This window comes from Canis aureus, chromosome 14 (genome assembly GCF_053574225.1).
Source record: "Canis aureus isolate CA01 chromosome 14, VMU_Caureus_v.1.0, whole genome shotgun sequence".
NCBI lineage: Eukaryota > Metazoa > Chordata > Mammalia > Carnivora > Canidae > Canis > Canis aureus.
The window spans coordinates 24,894,841-24,911,383 of NC_135624.1; the positions used below are offsets into that span (position 1 = coordinate 24,894,841).

General features: G+C 44.1%; 2 protein-coding genes across 3 annotated transcripts in view; one reads left to right on the forward strand and one right to left on the reverse strand.

Moving 5' to 3' along the window:
• The window catches only part of NTAQ1 (N-terminal glutamine amidase 1), a 226,642-nt gene that overhangs the window by 105,977 nt on the left and 104,122 nt on the right, over positions 1 to 16,543 (forward strand). The gene's annotated exons all lie outside the window — the stretch shown is intronic.
• Positions 1 to 16,543, reverse strand: part of FBXO32 (F-box protein 32) — a 33,757-nt gene that overhangs the window by 5,731 nt on the left and 11,483 nt on the right. Inside the window, exons 5-8 of the mRNA XM_077847118.1 lie at positions 7,922 to 8,015; positions 6,892 to 7,076; positions 1,258 to 1,440; positions 106 to 249 (exon numbers count right to left, since the gene is read on the reverse strand). Coding sequence (XP_077703244.1) covers positions 106 to 249; positions 1,258 to 1,440; positions 6,892 to 7,076; positions 7,922 to 8,015 — 606 coding nt within the window. The remainder of the gene's footprint in view (positions 1 to 105; positions 250 to 1,257; positions 1,441 to 6,891; positions 7,077 to 7,921; positions 8,016 to 16,543) is intronic.

Below are 16,543 nucleotides of genomic sequence, written 5' to 3' on the forward strand. Positions count from 1 at the left end.
AGTGAAGAGCAGGGAAGTAGGAAGGGCTTTGGTCTTGCAACGCTGGTGCCTTTGGCTCTTAGGGGCTCGGCTAGGGGACTGTGGCAGCCACCTCGAGACACATACCTTCCAGGAAAGAATGTGACAGTGTCTGCAAAGCTGAAGGGTGTCTCCGTACTGCTCTTTCCGTGGGTAACATCGCACAAGTTTAAAATACATCTTCTTCCAATCCAGCTGTCCTTTGTCTGACAAAATTAATCGCTTGCGGATCTAAATTGCAAACGAATACAGAAAATTGCAAACAACTGCAGGAGAGTTCATCAAGAAGATGGTTTGTGGTTTTGTGCTTCTGAAAAGTTCTGTTCCCACCCTCCTTCCCCTTTTGCATCTATGCCCTGCAACTGCCAGGGAAAAAACTGCCAAGATAAAAAGAAGGTCCTTCTGAACTCTAACCCAGTGAAACAGTGGCTTTTGCCAGTCTTTAAAAGAAACAGGTGGCTGGTGACATCTCACTAGTGACCTCTACTAAACTGTATTTGGATGGTCCTTTAAAGTTCAGGTGATCTCAATAAACACCTTCCATCTTTTCTTTGTTGTAGACTTGAGGGATTTATTTCCAGGGAGATGCAGTAACTGCTTGGCACAGTAGCTCTATTTTATATCTAAATATTAGTGGCTTCGTGAACAGAACTTGTTGAACTCACACATCTATATAAAGTTGGGGGAAAAAGTCTGAGGGAGCATGAGGAGGGGAAACAGGCCTAGAGCTGGTGTCAGAAGCTCCCAGTTCAAATTCACACTCAAGGCCAGTTTCCTTACCTTGAGAGCCATTTCCCTGGTTTGGGGCCTGAGTCCCCTCATCTGTTTAAACAGAACATAATGATACCTACCCTACCCTGGGTGTTGGACTAAAGTGAAATTATATGTATAAAAGTTCATTAGCTGTAATATATAAAATGTTACTTTTGTAAGTTAACTTTGTTATAGAAGAGGAGGACTGGTGTCACTTTATGAACTTTTTAAAGCAAGGTGTGAAGCATGCATATAGGTTAAGAATGTAAGTTGTTGTTTTTGTTTTTTTTTGGTTGTTTTTGTTTCCATCAAAAGTGCCTTAAAGGAAACCCTCACATATGTTATTTAGAGACGCTTTGTAAGGTTGCCTTCTGGATAGCCAGGAAGGCCCTGGAGGGTGGGATCCACCCCTCAAGCTCGAGAAAAATGCCAAGGAAGTGTGAGGGTCAGGCGACAGAGGAGGGGTGGCCTGTCAGGCCCACTGACCTGCCGCTCAGAGAAGTGGTACTGGCACAGCTTTTTCCACAGCAGCCGGTCCTCGCTAAGCACATGCAGGTCAGGGGCCACCTGGCCGAGGCTGACCAGGTCACGCCCGTCACTCAGCCTCTGCATGATGTTCAATTGCAGGCACAAAGGCAGGTCGGTGAAGGTGAGGCCTTTGAAGGCAGGCTGTGGGGAGAAGGATGATATTAAGTTGCAGGTTGTTGGGGGCGGGGGGCAGCAGCGGATTGTCAGGTGACACTCTGCAAGGGTGCAGCTGTCCCCTTGCCCTCCACCCTCCAGCTGGCTGATTGATCCGAGACCAAAAGCATCAATTCTCCCTTCCTTAGATGCAGAAACAGGACCCATGGCTGAGACCCACAGAATAGCCTGGAACAGCCCAAGCATGGTGCCAGGGGGATTTTCCGAAGTTTCACAAAGCTTTATGCTTTTAATGATTCTCCCAACAGCACATGTTGGATTCTTGTGCTCCAATCAGTTTACTCAATGACAAGATTCACTACCTTCCTAAAATTAGGGGTCAGTGCCTTGGACAGAGCCCCCCTGCCTGCCTCCTGTGAGGGCTTTCTCATTGCCCCTCCTGACCGCTGAGCCCTCCAGGCAGGAGTTTTTGCCTGTGCCCAAATATGCTGCCCATGGGCCCCTGCCTCTTGATCTGTCCAAATGTTGCTTTTCCTCAGATCCAGTTTATACCTATTTTTTTCTAAAAGGTCTTTACTGCTTTTTGTGACTATCCCAGGCCACTTTCACTGGATTGTCCTGGAATTCCTATGATCTCTTCAGGATACTTTTTGAACCAGCCCCATTTTGTTATGTAATGCAAACCTTTTCCAAAAGAAAGCCTGAATGGCACATTCCTGCTGGCACGTAAGCTCCATGGAGGCAGGACTTTTTGTCTTTTCTCATTGCTAATGTCCTTTGTGCCTAGGAAAGTGCCTAGCATATAGTTGCCACCCAAAAAACATCTGAGGGATGAATGAAACCCTAATAATTAAGTAGGTGAAAAACAACAAAAAGATCCTGTGCTTATATGTACTTGTGTATGTGTGCATGCACATATGTATGGGTGTGTGTGTGTGTGTGTGTGTGTGCGCACACGTGTGCTTTAGGGATGGTTGGTCCAGAATCTTTTGGCATAAGTGATCCCATCCATTACAGCATCTCTATTGAAACCTAGGGCTCCATAGAACATTAAAAAAATAAAAATAAAATAAAAATAAAAACCCAACTCTTTGTGGATAATACATTGGCAATTAATCAGGAGCTTCTTCTACTATAACCCTGAACTTGTATTCAAATGTTTAATTTTATTTAATTTATTATTTACATTTCGATGGACTCATGTTATCCCACCCACGCCTAGATCCTTGAAGGTGGGGTCTAATTTCGTATCCCTTACAGACTAGCCCAGCACAAACAACCTCTTTTGAGGGCCTACTATGGCCCGGCACTGGAGTTGGAATGGATTCATGAGGCTGGCAAGAGACTCAGAAACATAAGCAAATAATGACAGAACAATATGTTAAGTGCTATCAAGGAGGGAGGCACAGAGTGCTCTGGGACAATCTGTACAGAGAAGGTCCTTACTAGTATTTACTGGTAAGACTCGAACAGCAACTGATGCTGCCATTTGGATAAGAAATCAGCACGAATCACCGGAGATTGTGGCTCTTTGTTCTTCCCATGCTAGACCTGGGTGAGCTCTTGATTTTGGACTACTAACATTTTTAGCTCAGTGCTCTGTCCCTCTGGGTGAGGCGGAGGGTTTGTCACAGGAAGAAATAGGATGCAGAAGCCCTTCCTTAGCTGGTGGGGGGGGGGGGGATATCCTGTCAATGGGTTTCGAGTTCCCTCCTCAAATTTTTAGGGAACTACCCTCTTCATGGCAGATCAAAGCCCCCCACCACTGGGTGGGGGGTTGGTCTCACCAATTCCCACTGTGTCCCCTGCAAAGCAGGACAGGTGTGTAGAGGCGTGGGGCCTTGGGAAGTTGGGACTATAGAGAGGAATGGGAGGTAGCATGGAAGAAACACTGGATGGACAGGCAGCAGATCTGGATGCCAGGTGCCCTTGGGAACTCTGGGTCTCAGTTTCCCCATGTCCAAAATGAATTGGCTTAGAAGACTAAAAATCCCTTCCAGCTCCAACAATCTCAGATTTGGATCAGCTTCAGCCTCTTAACTCATCAGAAGTGTCTATGACTTGACAGTTTAAATTGCTCAGGCTGCTGGGCTGAACTTTCAATTGTTTGCAAAATTCAGGACTCTGCTGGACCGCTGAAGGCTCTAGACCTATTTGTCGTTTATCATCTGCTGCTGATCATATGAGCTAATAAAACTGCCATGAAATTTTCTTTTTGTTTCCAGCACTTCAAAGCATCTACTTTTTTGGTTAAAACTCCCAGGCCAATTATTACATGGACTCCTATTAAAGTCCACTTGGCAGAGTTTACCCTCAAATTTTCAAACCTGAACTTTTCCAAAATCCTTGCCCAGACCCCATGCTGAGCCCTTACTCCTGATAAATGGTTAACTGCTTGCATGCCTTCTTCTTCTTCTTTTTTTTATTTTTTTTTTTTGGATATAAACATATAAAAAGAAAAATAAGTCACTCTTGCTCCTCTAAACACTCATTCGGCTAAAATCCTTTTATGGCCACCCTGCCCTCTACCTGCTTCAAAACACTGCCTTACCCATAGCATGCTATGATCCTATTTGATTCCCCCCCCATCCAAACTGGGTCTTTTCATTTTTTCCCCCTTCATCCTTTATCCTATTAATTATTTTTGCCAATAAAAACTGGCTCCATAGAATTAGATATGAAATTTTGAAGAAAAACAAGATCATATGCCAGGAAGATGCTGCTAGAATTCTGGCAAATAGAAAGCAATTACTGTAAATGTCACCTTAACATTTCTGTGTAATAACATACTTCTCTTTAGCCCAAACTGTTAAAAAGTCAGCTTTAAAATATAGTCCAGACTGAAGTAATTAAGTCCCATTTCTCTCCCTCTCTCTCAATCGTTCTTTCCTCTGGAGAGTTGGGCATCTTTAGGGCTCCATGGTTCCCATCACTGTTCTCAAAATAATGTGGCTCACAGCGAGGAGGGCTGGGAAGGAGGACAGCAGGGAGCAGAGTGCAGTGGCTGGAAGTGCAGCCTCTGCAGACAGGGCTGGATTCAGTCCCCAGACTACTACGTCTCACCTGCACTGAGGCACCAGCCACATACTACTCAGTGATGACTCAGCCTGATTTTTCTCATTTATAAAATAAGGAAGAGCATATCTTACTGTGTTGGTGGGCAGAGTGGATAAGATAATGCACAGAAGACTTAGCACGGTGCCTGGTGGAAATCAGCTATTATAAAGACCCCTACTTACAATTATTCACTGGATGAGTTAATTAATACACATGAAAGACTCAGAAGAGTGCCTGCCACAGAGCGAGCCCTTAGTGACAATAAGAGCTGTCACATGCAAAGACTTACTATATGCCAGGCACTGTTCCAAGTACTTTCTATATGTTAGCTTATTAAATCTTACACCAGGGCTAGGGGACAGGCATTACTTCCCTTCAATCATTCATTCATTCATCTAAGATTTATCAACTGCTTTCTGCCCAGTTCCCTGTGCAAGGCAGAGGGAAGAGAGCAGGGAGCAAGTAGTGTCTGTCTTTGTGGCGTTTATAAACCAGTGGATGGAGACAGGGAAGTGGAATCACGTATGTGATAATTTCAGATGGCAACAACTCCTCCGAGGAATGTGAGATGAGAGTGTCTTCAGGGGATTGGATGGTTTGGGGAGGCAGGACCAAGCTTGGAATGGGCAGAGGATAGCTCGGCCTGGCTGGAGTGCCAGGAGCAGAGGGGAGAGTGAGATGAATGGCAGTGTTTGATCTGTCCTGCATGGGATTAGATGTAAAAGGTCTGCAAAAAGCTGGTTCATTGAATAAATAGTTGGAAGAAAGCTGGATTGAAAAGAAGTTTGGAAGCCACTGATGTTAAGAAAGCTTTGCCATGTAAGGAATAAGGAGTCCCAGGTTCTGGCCTAAATCGCTGGGCTTCTCTGGTCTCACCCCATGAACAGTGATAGCACCTACAATGGCTACTTCCTCTCCCAAGTGCTTGTAGATCAGTTAAAGGGGCGGGGGGGGGGGGGGGGGGGGGGGGGGAGTTCCAGGTGAGTGAGCCCATGGGAGTGCAGAGTACATGAGCGGCTATACTCTGGCCAAGGAAGCTCTGTGATACAGATACAGGACACAGAGGCAAACTCTGGGCAAGTGTGATCATCTAGTGTCCCAAAGCAACTGGAGGGAAGAGGCCCTTAGGACGGATGGGATTTGCTCTTTTAGATCACTGGCTAGATGATTCTCTCCTGGGCTTAGACAAAAAAAGAAAGTATTAAGTCCAGGCTACACAGAACACCAGGAATCAGGCATAAGGTGTTAAGTAGGTTTTCTGTGAGAGATAAGCTGGGAATTTGGCTCTCAAATTCACATTGTCAAACTATGCCTACACTTAAGTGAAAGAAATGGGGTAGATGATTAGAATAAATTAGGTAAATGTTCAGAATACACACTAAGATAAATCGTTGAGACAGGTTTTGAAAGATTATCTGGGGTTGTGCTGCGTGTGTGTGTGTGTGTGTGTGTGTGTGTGTAAGTGTAAGAATTATAGCCTAAGTGATTCAAAGGAAGTCACATAATTCTGAGGCTTCTCATTATCCCCCTTGTTTCAGAGTTTAAGAAACTAAGGCCCAGAGAGGTTATTAACAGCAAAGTCAAGTCAGCTGCATTTTGAAAACTTCACATGGTAAAATCATTATTTAAAAAAGGTCAAAGAGGTTTCTTCATGTTACTTTCTCAAGAGATGGGCAGACCCAAACTTTATCAGCTTGGGTCCCGGAACCACTTAGAACAGCGCGGTCAGTGATAAGCGAGGGGAGCGCTACGTGAGCTGTCTAAGTGTGCCTGTCCATTAGCGAGCCTCAGGAGATTAGAACAGTGTCTTTCTCACATTTTTTGTGTGCCTCCATCCTCCTGCTCACTATTAAAAGGACAGGAGCTGAGGGCCAAGTTGTGTTCTAAAAGCTAAAAGACACAACTGATAGTAGTTTAGCTGTAATATAGGGCCTTTTCTTTCCCTGGCTTGGAGTGAGAATTGCTCTTTTTTGCCTCCACGTATGTTCATGGTCTTTAACCAAAGGCTTCCTTGTCATAATTATTAATCATTGGAACTACAATTTTCCGAGGTGGGTACCAGCTTTCCAAGCCACTGCCATCACAGCTCTATCATATTCAAGGCAGCATTCCTACAGTTGTAATGGACATATTCTTTAGGAGGACATGGGCAAGAGGGGAGATCCCCTCCAAATCCAAGTTTCCAGTCTTCCTATCATGCTTCAATTCACGTGCTTTGACCCTGTTCTGCGAGATCTTCTTCCCACCCTCTCTTTTATTGGGAATTTCCAACCCATGCTCAGCACCCAGTAGAATGCATCCAATCAGAACAGTCCAGACTCTTCCACCACCAGAGAAGATATAAAGTCCTGGTGAGGCTTTGGTCAGAGGAACTGACCCAAGTCTTTCCTGCCAGGAGGAAGTTGGGGCGTTCCTGCTTACCCTGGTAATTTGGATATTGTTCAGCTGCTGCTGCCAGTGTAGAATTGTCTCCATTCGGTACACCCACATGTTGATGTTTCCGACCAGCACAGACTTGCCGACTCTCTGGACCAGTGTACATAAGGACGTGTAGAGGGTCTGGAGGAGTTCCCTTATTAGTCTGATGTTTTGCTGGTCTTCAAGGACTTGAATGGGGAAGAAAAAAAGTATTACCAGTTATGATACTGGAACACTGTATATTTTCTAAGTGGGCCTTTCTTCTCGATTCTGCTCATGTTACGTGGGTACTGCCTCCAGGGATGTGGTTTTCTTTCTCACTGTTATTTATTCTACACTTGGCCAAGCTTCCACACTTGAGGTTACTGGGTAGAGTTTCCATTATCTAGGTCCCTCTTTGTTCTCTTCTCCCCAGTTTTTGACAAAGACTCTTTCTCTCTTTGTTATTTCACCAGCACCAATGGCTCACCTGATCTGAAAGCAGGTTCTTTAGCCCAGCAGTGATGTGTTGTTTCGGTGGTCAGCAGTCAGGAATGTGAGTTCTGATTCTGTCTGCCTGAGTCTTTGGATGATCATGGATAAATTACTCTTTCTATGGACCTCAGTTTTCCCATATGCACAATGAATCAAATGAGCCAAAGACCTAAAGGTCCTTCTAGGGCATATAGTCTATGAGTCTGTTCTACCTTGTACATAGCTCGATTTTCTAGGAATTTGGAATCCAGAGGCTTGGTAGCCAAGGTTGAGACATGTGCCCACACTGAGAAGTCTGAGAGACTTATGGCAGGGTAAATGGATGCTCCTGATAAAAGGATGGGAAGGTAACTGTCTCTCCCTTCATCATGAGCATGAGCGGCACTCCTTTCTGAACTAGAGTTTGGCACCCTTGAAACGCATCTGGAGTTACTCATTTCCATCCACTCACTCTTCCTTAAAGCAGACACGTCTACTCTTTTGGAATATCCATCTGCCCATCCCCATCTCTATAAAAAGGGGAGAGGGAGAGAGAAAGCACGCGAGAGAGCTAGCTCACCTTTCAGTACCACTTTTTCCAAAATGTTCATGAAGTTCTTTTGGGCAATGCCACTCAGGGATGTGAGCTGTGACTTTGCTATCAGTTCCAACAGCTGTGGATAAAAATAGAAGTTGCCAGGCTTAGAACACAGAGACATTTTTCTCCTCTAATCTTTGCTTTTGAGTCACATGACATGCAGATACAGACCGACGAGGAGACATAGATAGCAGGCGGTCCCACAGTGCAATAAAAAGCAGATGCTCAAAGTGAAAGACAAATGGGGGTAACTCAAACCCCAGGAATCAGGCTGAATATTTAATTGTTTTTTTTTCTTTTAAATATAAAGAGTTTGGCTTCAGCCAGGGTGAATTCATTCTGCTTGGCCTACTTCAGCAAGTGAAGCCAAGGACTCTGAAGGGAACAAAGCCTCCTATGACCTGTAAATGTTTGAGCTCTACAGAATCACTCCCAGCAGAAATTTTTCTACCCCTACTTGAACTTCTTCCCCACAGGCACCAACTGTTCTCAAGGTACATTAGAGTTCATGGTCAGCAAGACACGTGTTTTCCAAGGAAGGGGCAAATCTTATCCAGAAATCTCCTGCCCATGCAGCGTTCAGTAAAAATGTCTGTTAATTAGAATATTCCACTGCACTTAATCTTCCTGTAGAAAGAGACCAATCACAGGAAGAGAGAGGAATTCAGGGTTGTAGAGTACATATACCTATTTTTACTTAGAGACTAGGAGCCTCTGTGACTATGGGCCAGTTACTAAATTTCTTGGTGCCCCAGTTTCTTCACCTGTACTAATAATACTCAGAGTCCCCAAGACAGTTGAGAGCTCTGAATGAGGGAATGCTCAAAAAGCCCAGTGCCTGGCCCAAATTACGTGAAAAATAAAGGTCAGTGTGTTTGCTGAAGGAGTGTGTCCTAATCCCACTACACCATTTATTGCCAAGCAAAAAGAAAGAAAGGTAATAATTTAAGTTGGTGTGTCCTTAGTCCAGTCTTTCTAGCAAAATTCTTTACAGATGTGGTAACATTAAAAAAGGAAAAAGATCTATTAAACATTGTATTGTTGAAAAATGAAACTTGACTGGAAGATGGCATCTCAGAGATCAAGGAGATCAACCCACTTAACAGATGAGCAAAATGAGGCTCAAGAGACTAAGCCTGCCAACTTACACCCATGACAGGACTCAGCAGAGACCTCAATACACTTCATGCTTTCACAGAGTTATCAAATAAAAGAGGTTGATGTAAGGTGACAATAATTTTACCAGGGCCCAGCAGGCCCCCAACTGAAACTAGCTGGCCTTAGCCTTAGAACCAAGACCTCTCCTTTACATTAAAGCTTGAATGTCTGTTTCTCAGAAATTTTTCCAGGGAGTTTCATCAACTTGGCCAGGCCCCAGCTCCACTTCGCTTCAGGTCAGTAAACACCGAGTGTGACGCTGTGCCTGCACACTGGCATCAAGGCTGAGGGAACTAGCAAAGTGACATTCTAAAAATTGGGTTGCAGAGGAGAACTGAAACTTTTGGATCAAAGCCCTAAGCAATTCAAAGAACCTCTGCTTCCAAAGCATTTGTTTAAACCTTCTGTCCTCCTGGAGCCCCTTAGGAGCCTGTCAAACCACATACAGATTTTTAATTTCCTGAACATAATTTTACTCTAAGAAAAAAAAAAAAAGCTAAACAAAACACCCTGAAACTTTTTCCTGCCTGGCTTATGTATCTCTCACACATGCAAGGAAAAGGAGATGAAGAAAGGTTGAGGCTGCTTTGTTGAGATTACTACCGGTGATCCAATGTTGGAAGCCAGGAGCTGACCCAACCGAGGACCCACAAAGAGAGGCAAGAAGTCAGTACATTTGTAGAGGCCACATTCACGGGCAATGACCACACTAGATGACCTCTGCTTGCCTGGTTTAGCTCTGTCACCAACTGGCACGTGACAGTCAAGAGAGGAGTGACAAATGGCACAAAGGGACTGACCAAACCTTTCGTTTATCTCCCTGACCAACAACAACCAGATTCAGAAAGCCAACCGGATGGTCTATTAATACCCTGTGCCTCACATGACCAGCATGAAGCAAGATGAAAGAAAACAAAGCCTTGAGTCGCTCGGAAGGGCAGTTGGCTTGTGCACTGTGACTCATCATGGGGTGGGAGAAGGGCGGGCAGCGCTCTGCCTGAAATCCATCCAAAACCCAGATTCCATGTGACTACCCTCCTTGAGGGCGGCATCGTTAATCTTGTTGAAAAAATGCACCAATCACAAAGAGAAGAAAACTCTCAAGGCTGTGACTGTGTATTTGAGGGAAAACAAAAAGCCCTTTGGTTTGATTGAGATGATGTTTGACGAGGCAGGAGGAAGGCAGCAGCAAAAATTTCTCAATTGACTGCAGAATGACAGGTCAGCCACCCTACGTTTAACCCTATCTCAAGAGAAAGTCCCTTCTTTCACTGCCAGGCGGTGGTGGGGTCAGGAGAAAAAAAAAAACCTGGAACTGAAGGAGACCCAGCTTCTCTAGTCAGGTGACCTTTACAGCTCCCCTTTTTTTTTGAGTGCCCACTGTCCTAGCATTGTGGTAGGTGACATGGATATGACAGTAAAGACACATGATGGCTAGACTCATGGTGTTTACTGTTAGTCAGTGGTCCTTTCTGTTAGTCACTTAACCTCTCAAACTCCAGTTTCTTCATTTCTAAAATGGAACTCAAAAGACTACCTATTTCACAGGGTTGTTAGGAGAATCAAAGAGATAAATATGTAAAAACCCACTCTAAATACCAAATATAAGGCATTATTATTATAGTATTTCATCCTCTTCTAGACCCCAGTCTTTTAGTGAAGTTTACAGCTGATATCAAGGTTTAGCAAGCTTTCTATAAAGGGCCAGATAATAGATACTTTGGGCTTTGTGAGCCATATGCTCTTTGTCACAACTATTCAACTACTCAACTCAGCAGTTGTGATGCAAAACAGCCTTAGACAATATGTAAATGAATAAATGTGGCTGTTTTTCAATAAAGCTTTATTTACAAAAACAGGTGAGGGGCCAGACTTGGTTTTTAGGCTATAGTTTACCAACTTTAATATGATATAATATAAATTATAATATAAAGTTTTATATATCTGTATCTATCACTAGAATTTAAGAGTAAAGGCTTCAGAGCCAAACTTCCTGCATCAGTTTCCCCATCTGTAAAATATGCATAATGACAGGATCCACATGAGAGTTGCAATGAAGATTGACTGTGTTCATAAAGCATTCATAGCAGTGTCTGGTACAAAGAATATACTCAAATTATTATAATTAGTTTTTATCGTAATACAGAGACTATTAGTAAGTAAAATTACTGCTAAGGAGGGCATAGTGAATTAGTAAAGTACAGCTGGGTTAAAGATCTTTAGAATCCCTGTATTTCAGTTTTATCATTGCCAACCAAATGCTTCAATGGTTTCAAATTTTAATATTCCTTTCTGTCATTTTTATTATGTTTGTGATACATTTAATAGCTCCCTGTTGATGAGAATTAAAGTTGATACATTTTAGGACTTACAAAATTGCATCTACTATGTGGTCTTATTTTGCTAACATTAATGGGGGGTTCCTACATACCAGTGACTGCACTAAGCACTTCCATGTACGATCTGATTTTGCTTAGTCTTCAATGGTAAGCTGGTGAGTTAGGTTCTCCATTTGATAAAAGAGGACACTGTGGCTCAGAGAATTTAAATACCTAAAGTCACACTAGCAGTAAGTGGTAGAGCGAGGACTTGTGCCCATTTAACAGAGAACATGTATTTTGATCACTTAGAGACTTCAGCTTTTCAGGGTCAATCAAATTTGCACCTAGGGCCAAACTTTGAAACTAGTGGCAATATCATGTATTGCTCTCTTCTGGGAGACAGAGTCTGAAGTTCTGTATCAGGATTACATTGTGACAGGTAATCAGTTTTTACCAGTGAGGGAGAAATAATCCCCAGAAAGTGTTAATAACTGGGCTGGGGCAGTTGCTTTGGGCAAACCATTTAGTTCTACTTTCCACATCGGCAGAACTCTGCGGGACCCCAAACCAGTGGATAGTATCATTTGGAACTAGTGGTCAAAGAGGACGGAATTAATTAAATTTACTTCTGTGTTAAGAGAGCTGTGTGCCTAGGGTAGCAGGACTTTATCTTGCAATTTATTTCCAAGATGACTTAGACAACAAGAGAGCAGAAGAAAATGTCTTGTTTGGAAATAGCTGTTTCTTTTCTGCTGGGCAAATTTTAGCCCAGGTGCCAGTAATTTGTGGCTGTGCTGAGGAGGAGGAGGGGGAGGAGGGGGCGCTCTCAGGCTCCTCCTGAATTCCACGGTATGACTGCCGCGTGGGCAGGCTGGCTATCCGGCGTGATCTGCAGTGACTAGTCGTGCAGTAACAGGAATGGTTCTGGGCTACCAGAGGAAGGGATGGTGGTCACCGCATGCAGAAACCACATCCTGCCCTTCAGTTTTGGCTCATGCTACTTTTGGAGATATCGAGGAGGACAAAAATCGAGCTGCAAGCAAGATCTCAGAGCAAACCTTGGAGCAGATCCAACCATGGTTTGCAGTGGCGTGTGGAACACAAATGGGCAGAAGCGAGATTTCTCTCCTCTCTCACTTTACCACAGAAAGAGCAGGTCTCTTCTCTCCTCTTCATCAGAGCATATGTACTTTACAAACACGAGCTCACGTCACTTCTCTGCTTGTAACCCTCAAACAGCTTCCCTTTGCATTTTGAGAAGAATCTAAACTCCTTTCCTTGACCAGTAAGGTCCTCCTTGATCTGGCCTGTGCCCCTTCTCAGCGTCCTTTTTCTGTTTTTTGGAATCGAGGAGTGTTGTAGCTGCAAGCTGTAGTTGTACCTGGGCAAGAGTATCCCTAAGTCCCTCCTCTGTAGGTGAGGCAGGTCATGGTGATCAGATGACACAATCACAGTTGGTGGCAGAGGGGCTGGGCGGTCAGGCTGGAAGTCCTAAGGGGTCTGGGCCCAGACTGAGGTTTTAGGAGCAAAATCACATAGAATGCACACACATCATAGATACCTTCCAGGGAGACAAGCAGCTGAGACTTAGAGGGATGCTAAACAATTAGGGCTTCGGAGGCATCAACAGAAGCAGTAGTAGCTGCCCTGACTATTTGTTTGAGACAAAACCACATGGAGGTTAACCATAAGGCTGTTGCTCAAAGCATATCTTGCATAGACTATTAACATAATTTATCTCTAAGTTCTCTCATCTCCCATGACAGTGGGCCTTCTAGTTTGTATTATAGATCTGATGGAGAAACATGCCTCATGCTTATCAGAGTCAGGAAAGAAACTCTCACATGCTCAGTACCCAAGCCAGGTGCCTAGGGAAGATTTTGTCTTTTGCAGGAAACCCTTGGTTGCATCAGGCAGTGCCTCTGCTTGTACTGAGCGCCACGTACTTTCAAGACCCATATTTATCCAGTGGATAACACAGATTAAAAACCTGGAAGGTTTTGTCCTGACTTTGAGCTTGGACGCTGACAGGTTGGAAGAGGGAACATTTCAGCTACATTAATAATCTTCAGGCATGTCAAGATTGGGTAAATATTATTTGCAAGGGAAACATCTCTCTAACGGAGGGCGTTAGAATCCTAAGAAGGAGGGCCAAGTTTACACAAATTAATTGTATTCTCATCTGAGAGAAACTTGCCCTGTCTTCTATCCATCGCAGATATTTTTGAACTTGTAATGGTGCCCTGCTCCCTGCTGCCTCAGTCTGAGCAGCTCTGTTTGCCTCAGCACTCCTGCTTAAATTGGGCTTCCCATCTACTCCAGCACTCCCTCACCTCCGCCCTAGGATTCCATGAGGCTGGATGTCACATCACCCTGGGTCCCCGGCCCACCAGCAACTCCCCGCCACTCCTGTTCTTTCTCATCTCCAGATTCCTGCTCATGCCACTTGTTCCTGTGGGGCTTGCTACTTGCTTGCCTCTTTCTACTTGCCAAATCCTGGCCATCCTTCAAGGAAGGAGGCTCATTATTCAATCTCAGGCTCTACCTCTTCCAAGAAGCTGTCTCTAATACGCCCTCGTCCAGTCTCCTGGACAGGGCCAAAACCCAATTTGCCACTACAGTCATTTCAACCTTGTCCCCTCAGAGTGGCTCTGACAAGCAAGGGCCAGGTCTTTGCTGATTCTCAAGTGGCTTTGGCAATACTAGGTAAATGTCAGACGTTTCATCCAGAAATACCTGTTTAGGAATTTGAAAGCATTCACCTGAAGCAGTCTGTGATCTCTGGGGACCTAGCAGGACAATGCTGTCAATTTGAGGGGCCTTCTGATCCTAGCTCACAGATACTGTAAGCAAACCTCTGTTTTACCCTCAGCTAGAGCACTTAGACTATAGTGTCAAATGCTCTCAAAACTCACCTCCTCGAATGGGAGGAAAGTCTACTGAATTGGCATTTAAACTCAGCTCACAGACAAAGGCTTAAAAGCCTCAAAGAGAGAGAGAGAGAGAGAGAGAGAGAGAGAGACTCAAATAAGCAATCTACACACACACACAGAAATAATATAATTCTGAAACATATGGGAAAATATTCAAATTCAATCATAATGGGATATGTAAACTAAAACAACACTAAATGCAGCATAAGATCCTGGATTGGAACCTGGAACAGAAAAAGCACTCAGAAAAATAAAGTGAGATTAAAAAATAAACAAAAACCACCTCAGCTCACCTGTCCAACTTATCCTATCCCCTTGGATAGTAAGCACCTAACTTAAACCTAGAAACTAGACATAATTTTTATATAAAATATATTTCCAGGCCCATGGTGGGATAAGGTTTAGATTCTGAGTCCTTGAGAAAAGCTCTGATCCTGTGGTCTCCAAAGTGGGACTGGGGAGGCAAACAGGCAGAAAAACCATAAAACGCCAATCTCTCCATTTTATTTCATCTCTATTATTCCTATCATTTTTCTATTTGTGTGTTTTCTAATGCCTGTAATGAGAATCTGAAAGATGAGGACGTTAATAGCAACAATGATTCTCATCAAGTGCTTACCATGTACCAGGCACTGCTGAAAAGCACTTAAATTAAGTTTTAATTCTCTGAGCAACATGACGGGACATATACCATTGTTAGCACCTTTTATAGGGATGTGATTCACACATGAATTTATGAACGTAGAGAAATTGAAAGTACATGCTTACACCATTTGTTTAGGAGCCCAGGGTCAAAATACCACTGTTCTGGGCTCTTGGCCATCCCTCATTTTCTCAGGTGCTCCCCACGTGTGTGGGTACCCTCCTGCTTCTGCACATACCCCATTATTTCTGCAGGCACCCCTGCTTTCTCAGGTAGCTCCCTACTTCTCTGTATGCTTCCTCCACTTCTTAGGGCATACCCTCATGTCTTTGGGTACCCAGATATTGCAGGATCTGCTTGCCTGAATGCTTGTTATAACTGAAAGCCATGAAATCTAACAGACACAGACTTTCTCCTATAAAATCACTGGCAGCCTAATCAACACTCACTGAAGGATCCCACCCTGTGCCCTCTAATGTTAATACCCTGCAGTGGATTCTCATAATTCCCAACCGTTTCTGTGAAACTTTCTCAAATAGGCTCACAGCTCTGTTCTTTTGACTTTGTTGTTTTTGGGGTGACTGGCCTCCTTCCCTCCATCCCACCTTCTGTGTCCCAATGGAAAAAGAACCCCCGGCTTTAGGACCCAGGTGGCAGGGACTGCCTTCCATACGAGGAAGGCACCGAATCTGTGCAATGCCAAATTAATTCAAGGTCACTGTGGCCAAGGAACCTAGTGAAGGGGCCAGGCTTCTCAGGCACATCACGACCCACCAGGGGGTTGGCAACAGCACGCCCTTAATTTAAGGCATTGGGTTTGAATTTGAGTCATAGTGCCATATTTCAGCCTTTTCCTTGCCAAACCGCCAGTCAACTTAAACTAAAACATGTTTTTGGAAAAGACTTTTAGGGGTGGTAGGAATGCAGTAACTTGCTGGAAACATTCAAATGGTCTTAGGGTGGTAATGCAGAAAAAAATAAGAATGTGCCTTGGTTTAGGCTGTGATGTTCTTTTTTGCTGCAGAGGGCTAGGGAATGGGGTTGCAAGTATTGGCTTGTCCTTTCTGATCTGCTAGCACATATGGGTCACATTGTTCCAATCAGGAAGTGGTTCTCAAGGTTCTCTAGGACCTTGCTGGTCTGGAGGTGGCATCTACAGCCCATGGAGAGAGCTGGAAGACCAGGTCAAAGGTCACCCTGGCCTTAAAGCATCAAAATCCTCTCCTGCCAGTATGCCTCATTGTATCTTGCTTAAAAACACAGCATGCAAAATATGGCATTTGGGCTCCCAATAGTTTTTTTTTTTTTTCCCCAATAGTTTTTTGAGCCGGTTCTCAAACTTGAAAACACAGGGATCACCTGATGGACAAATTTAGGTAGCAATGTGTGGCCACTACCTTGAACTAATTAAACTGGATGCTCTAGAGGTGGGTTTCTATAGACCAACAAGCTTTGCAGGTACTTCTAAGGTGCAGCCAGTTCAAATGTGAACCAGTGGGTCATAGCAGGCTTGCTTCAGAGAGCCATGAGGTGGTGTGTGGTCTTCAAA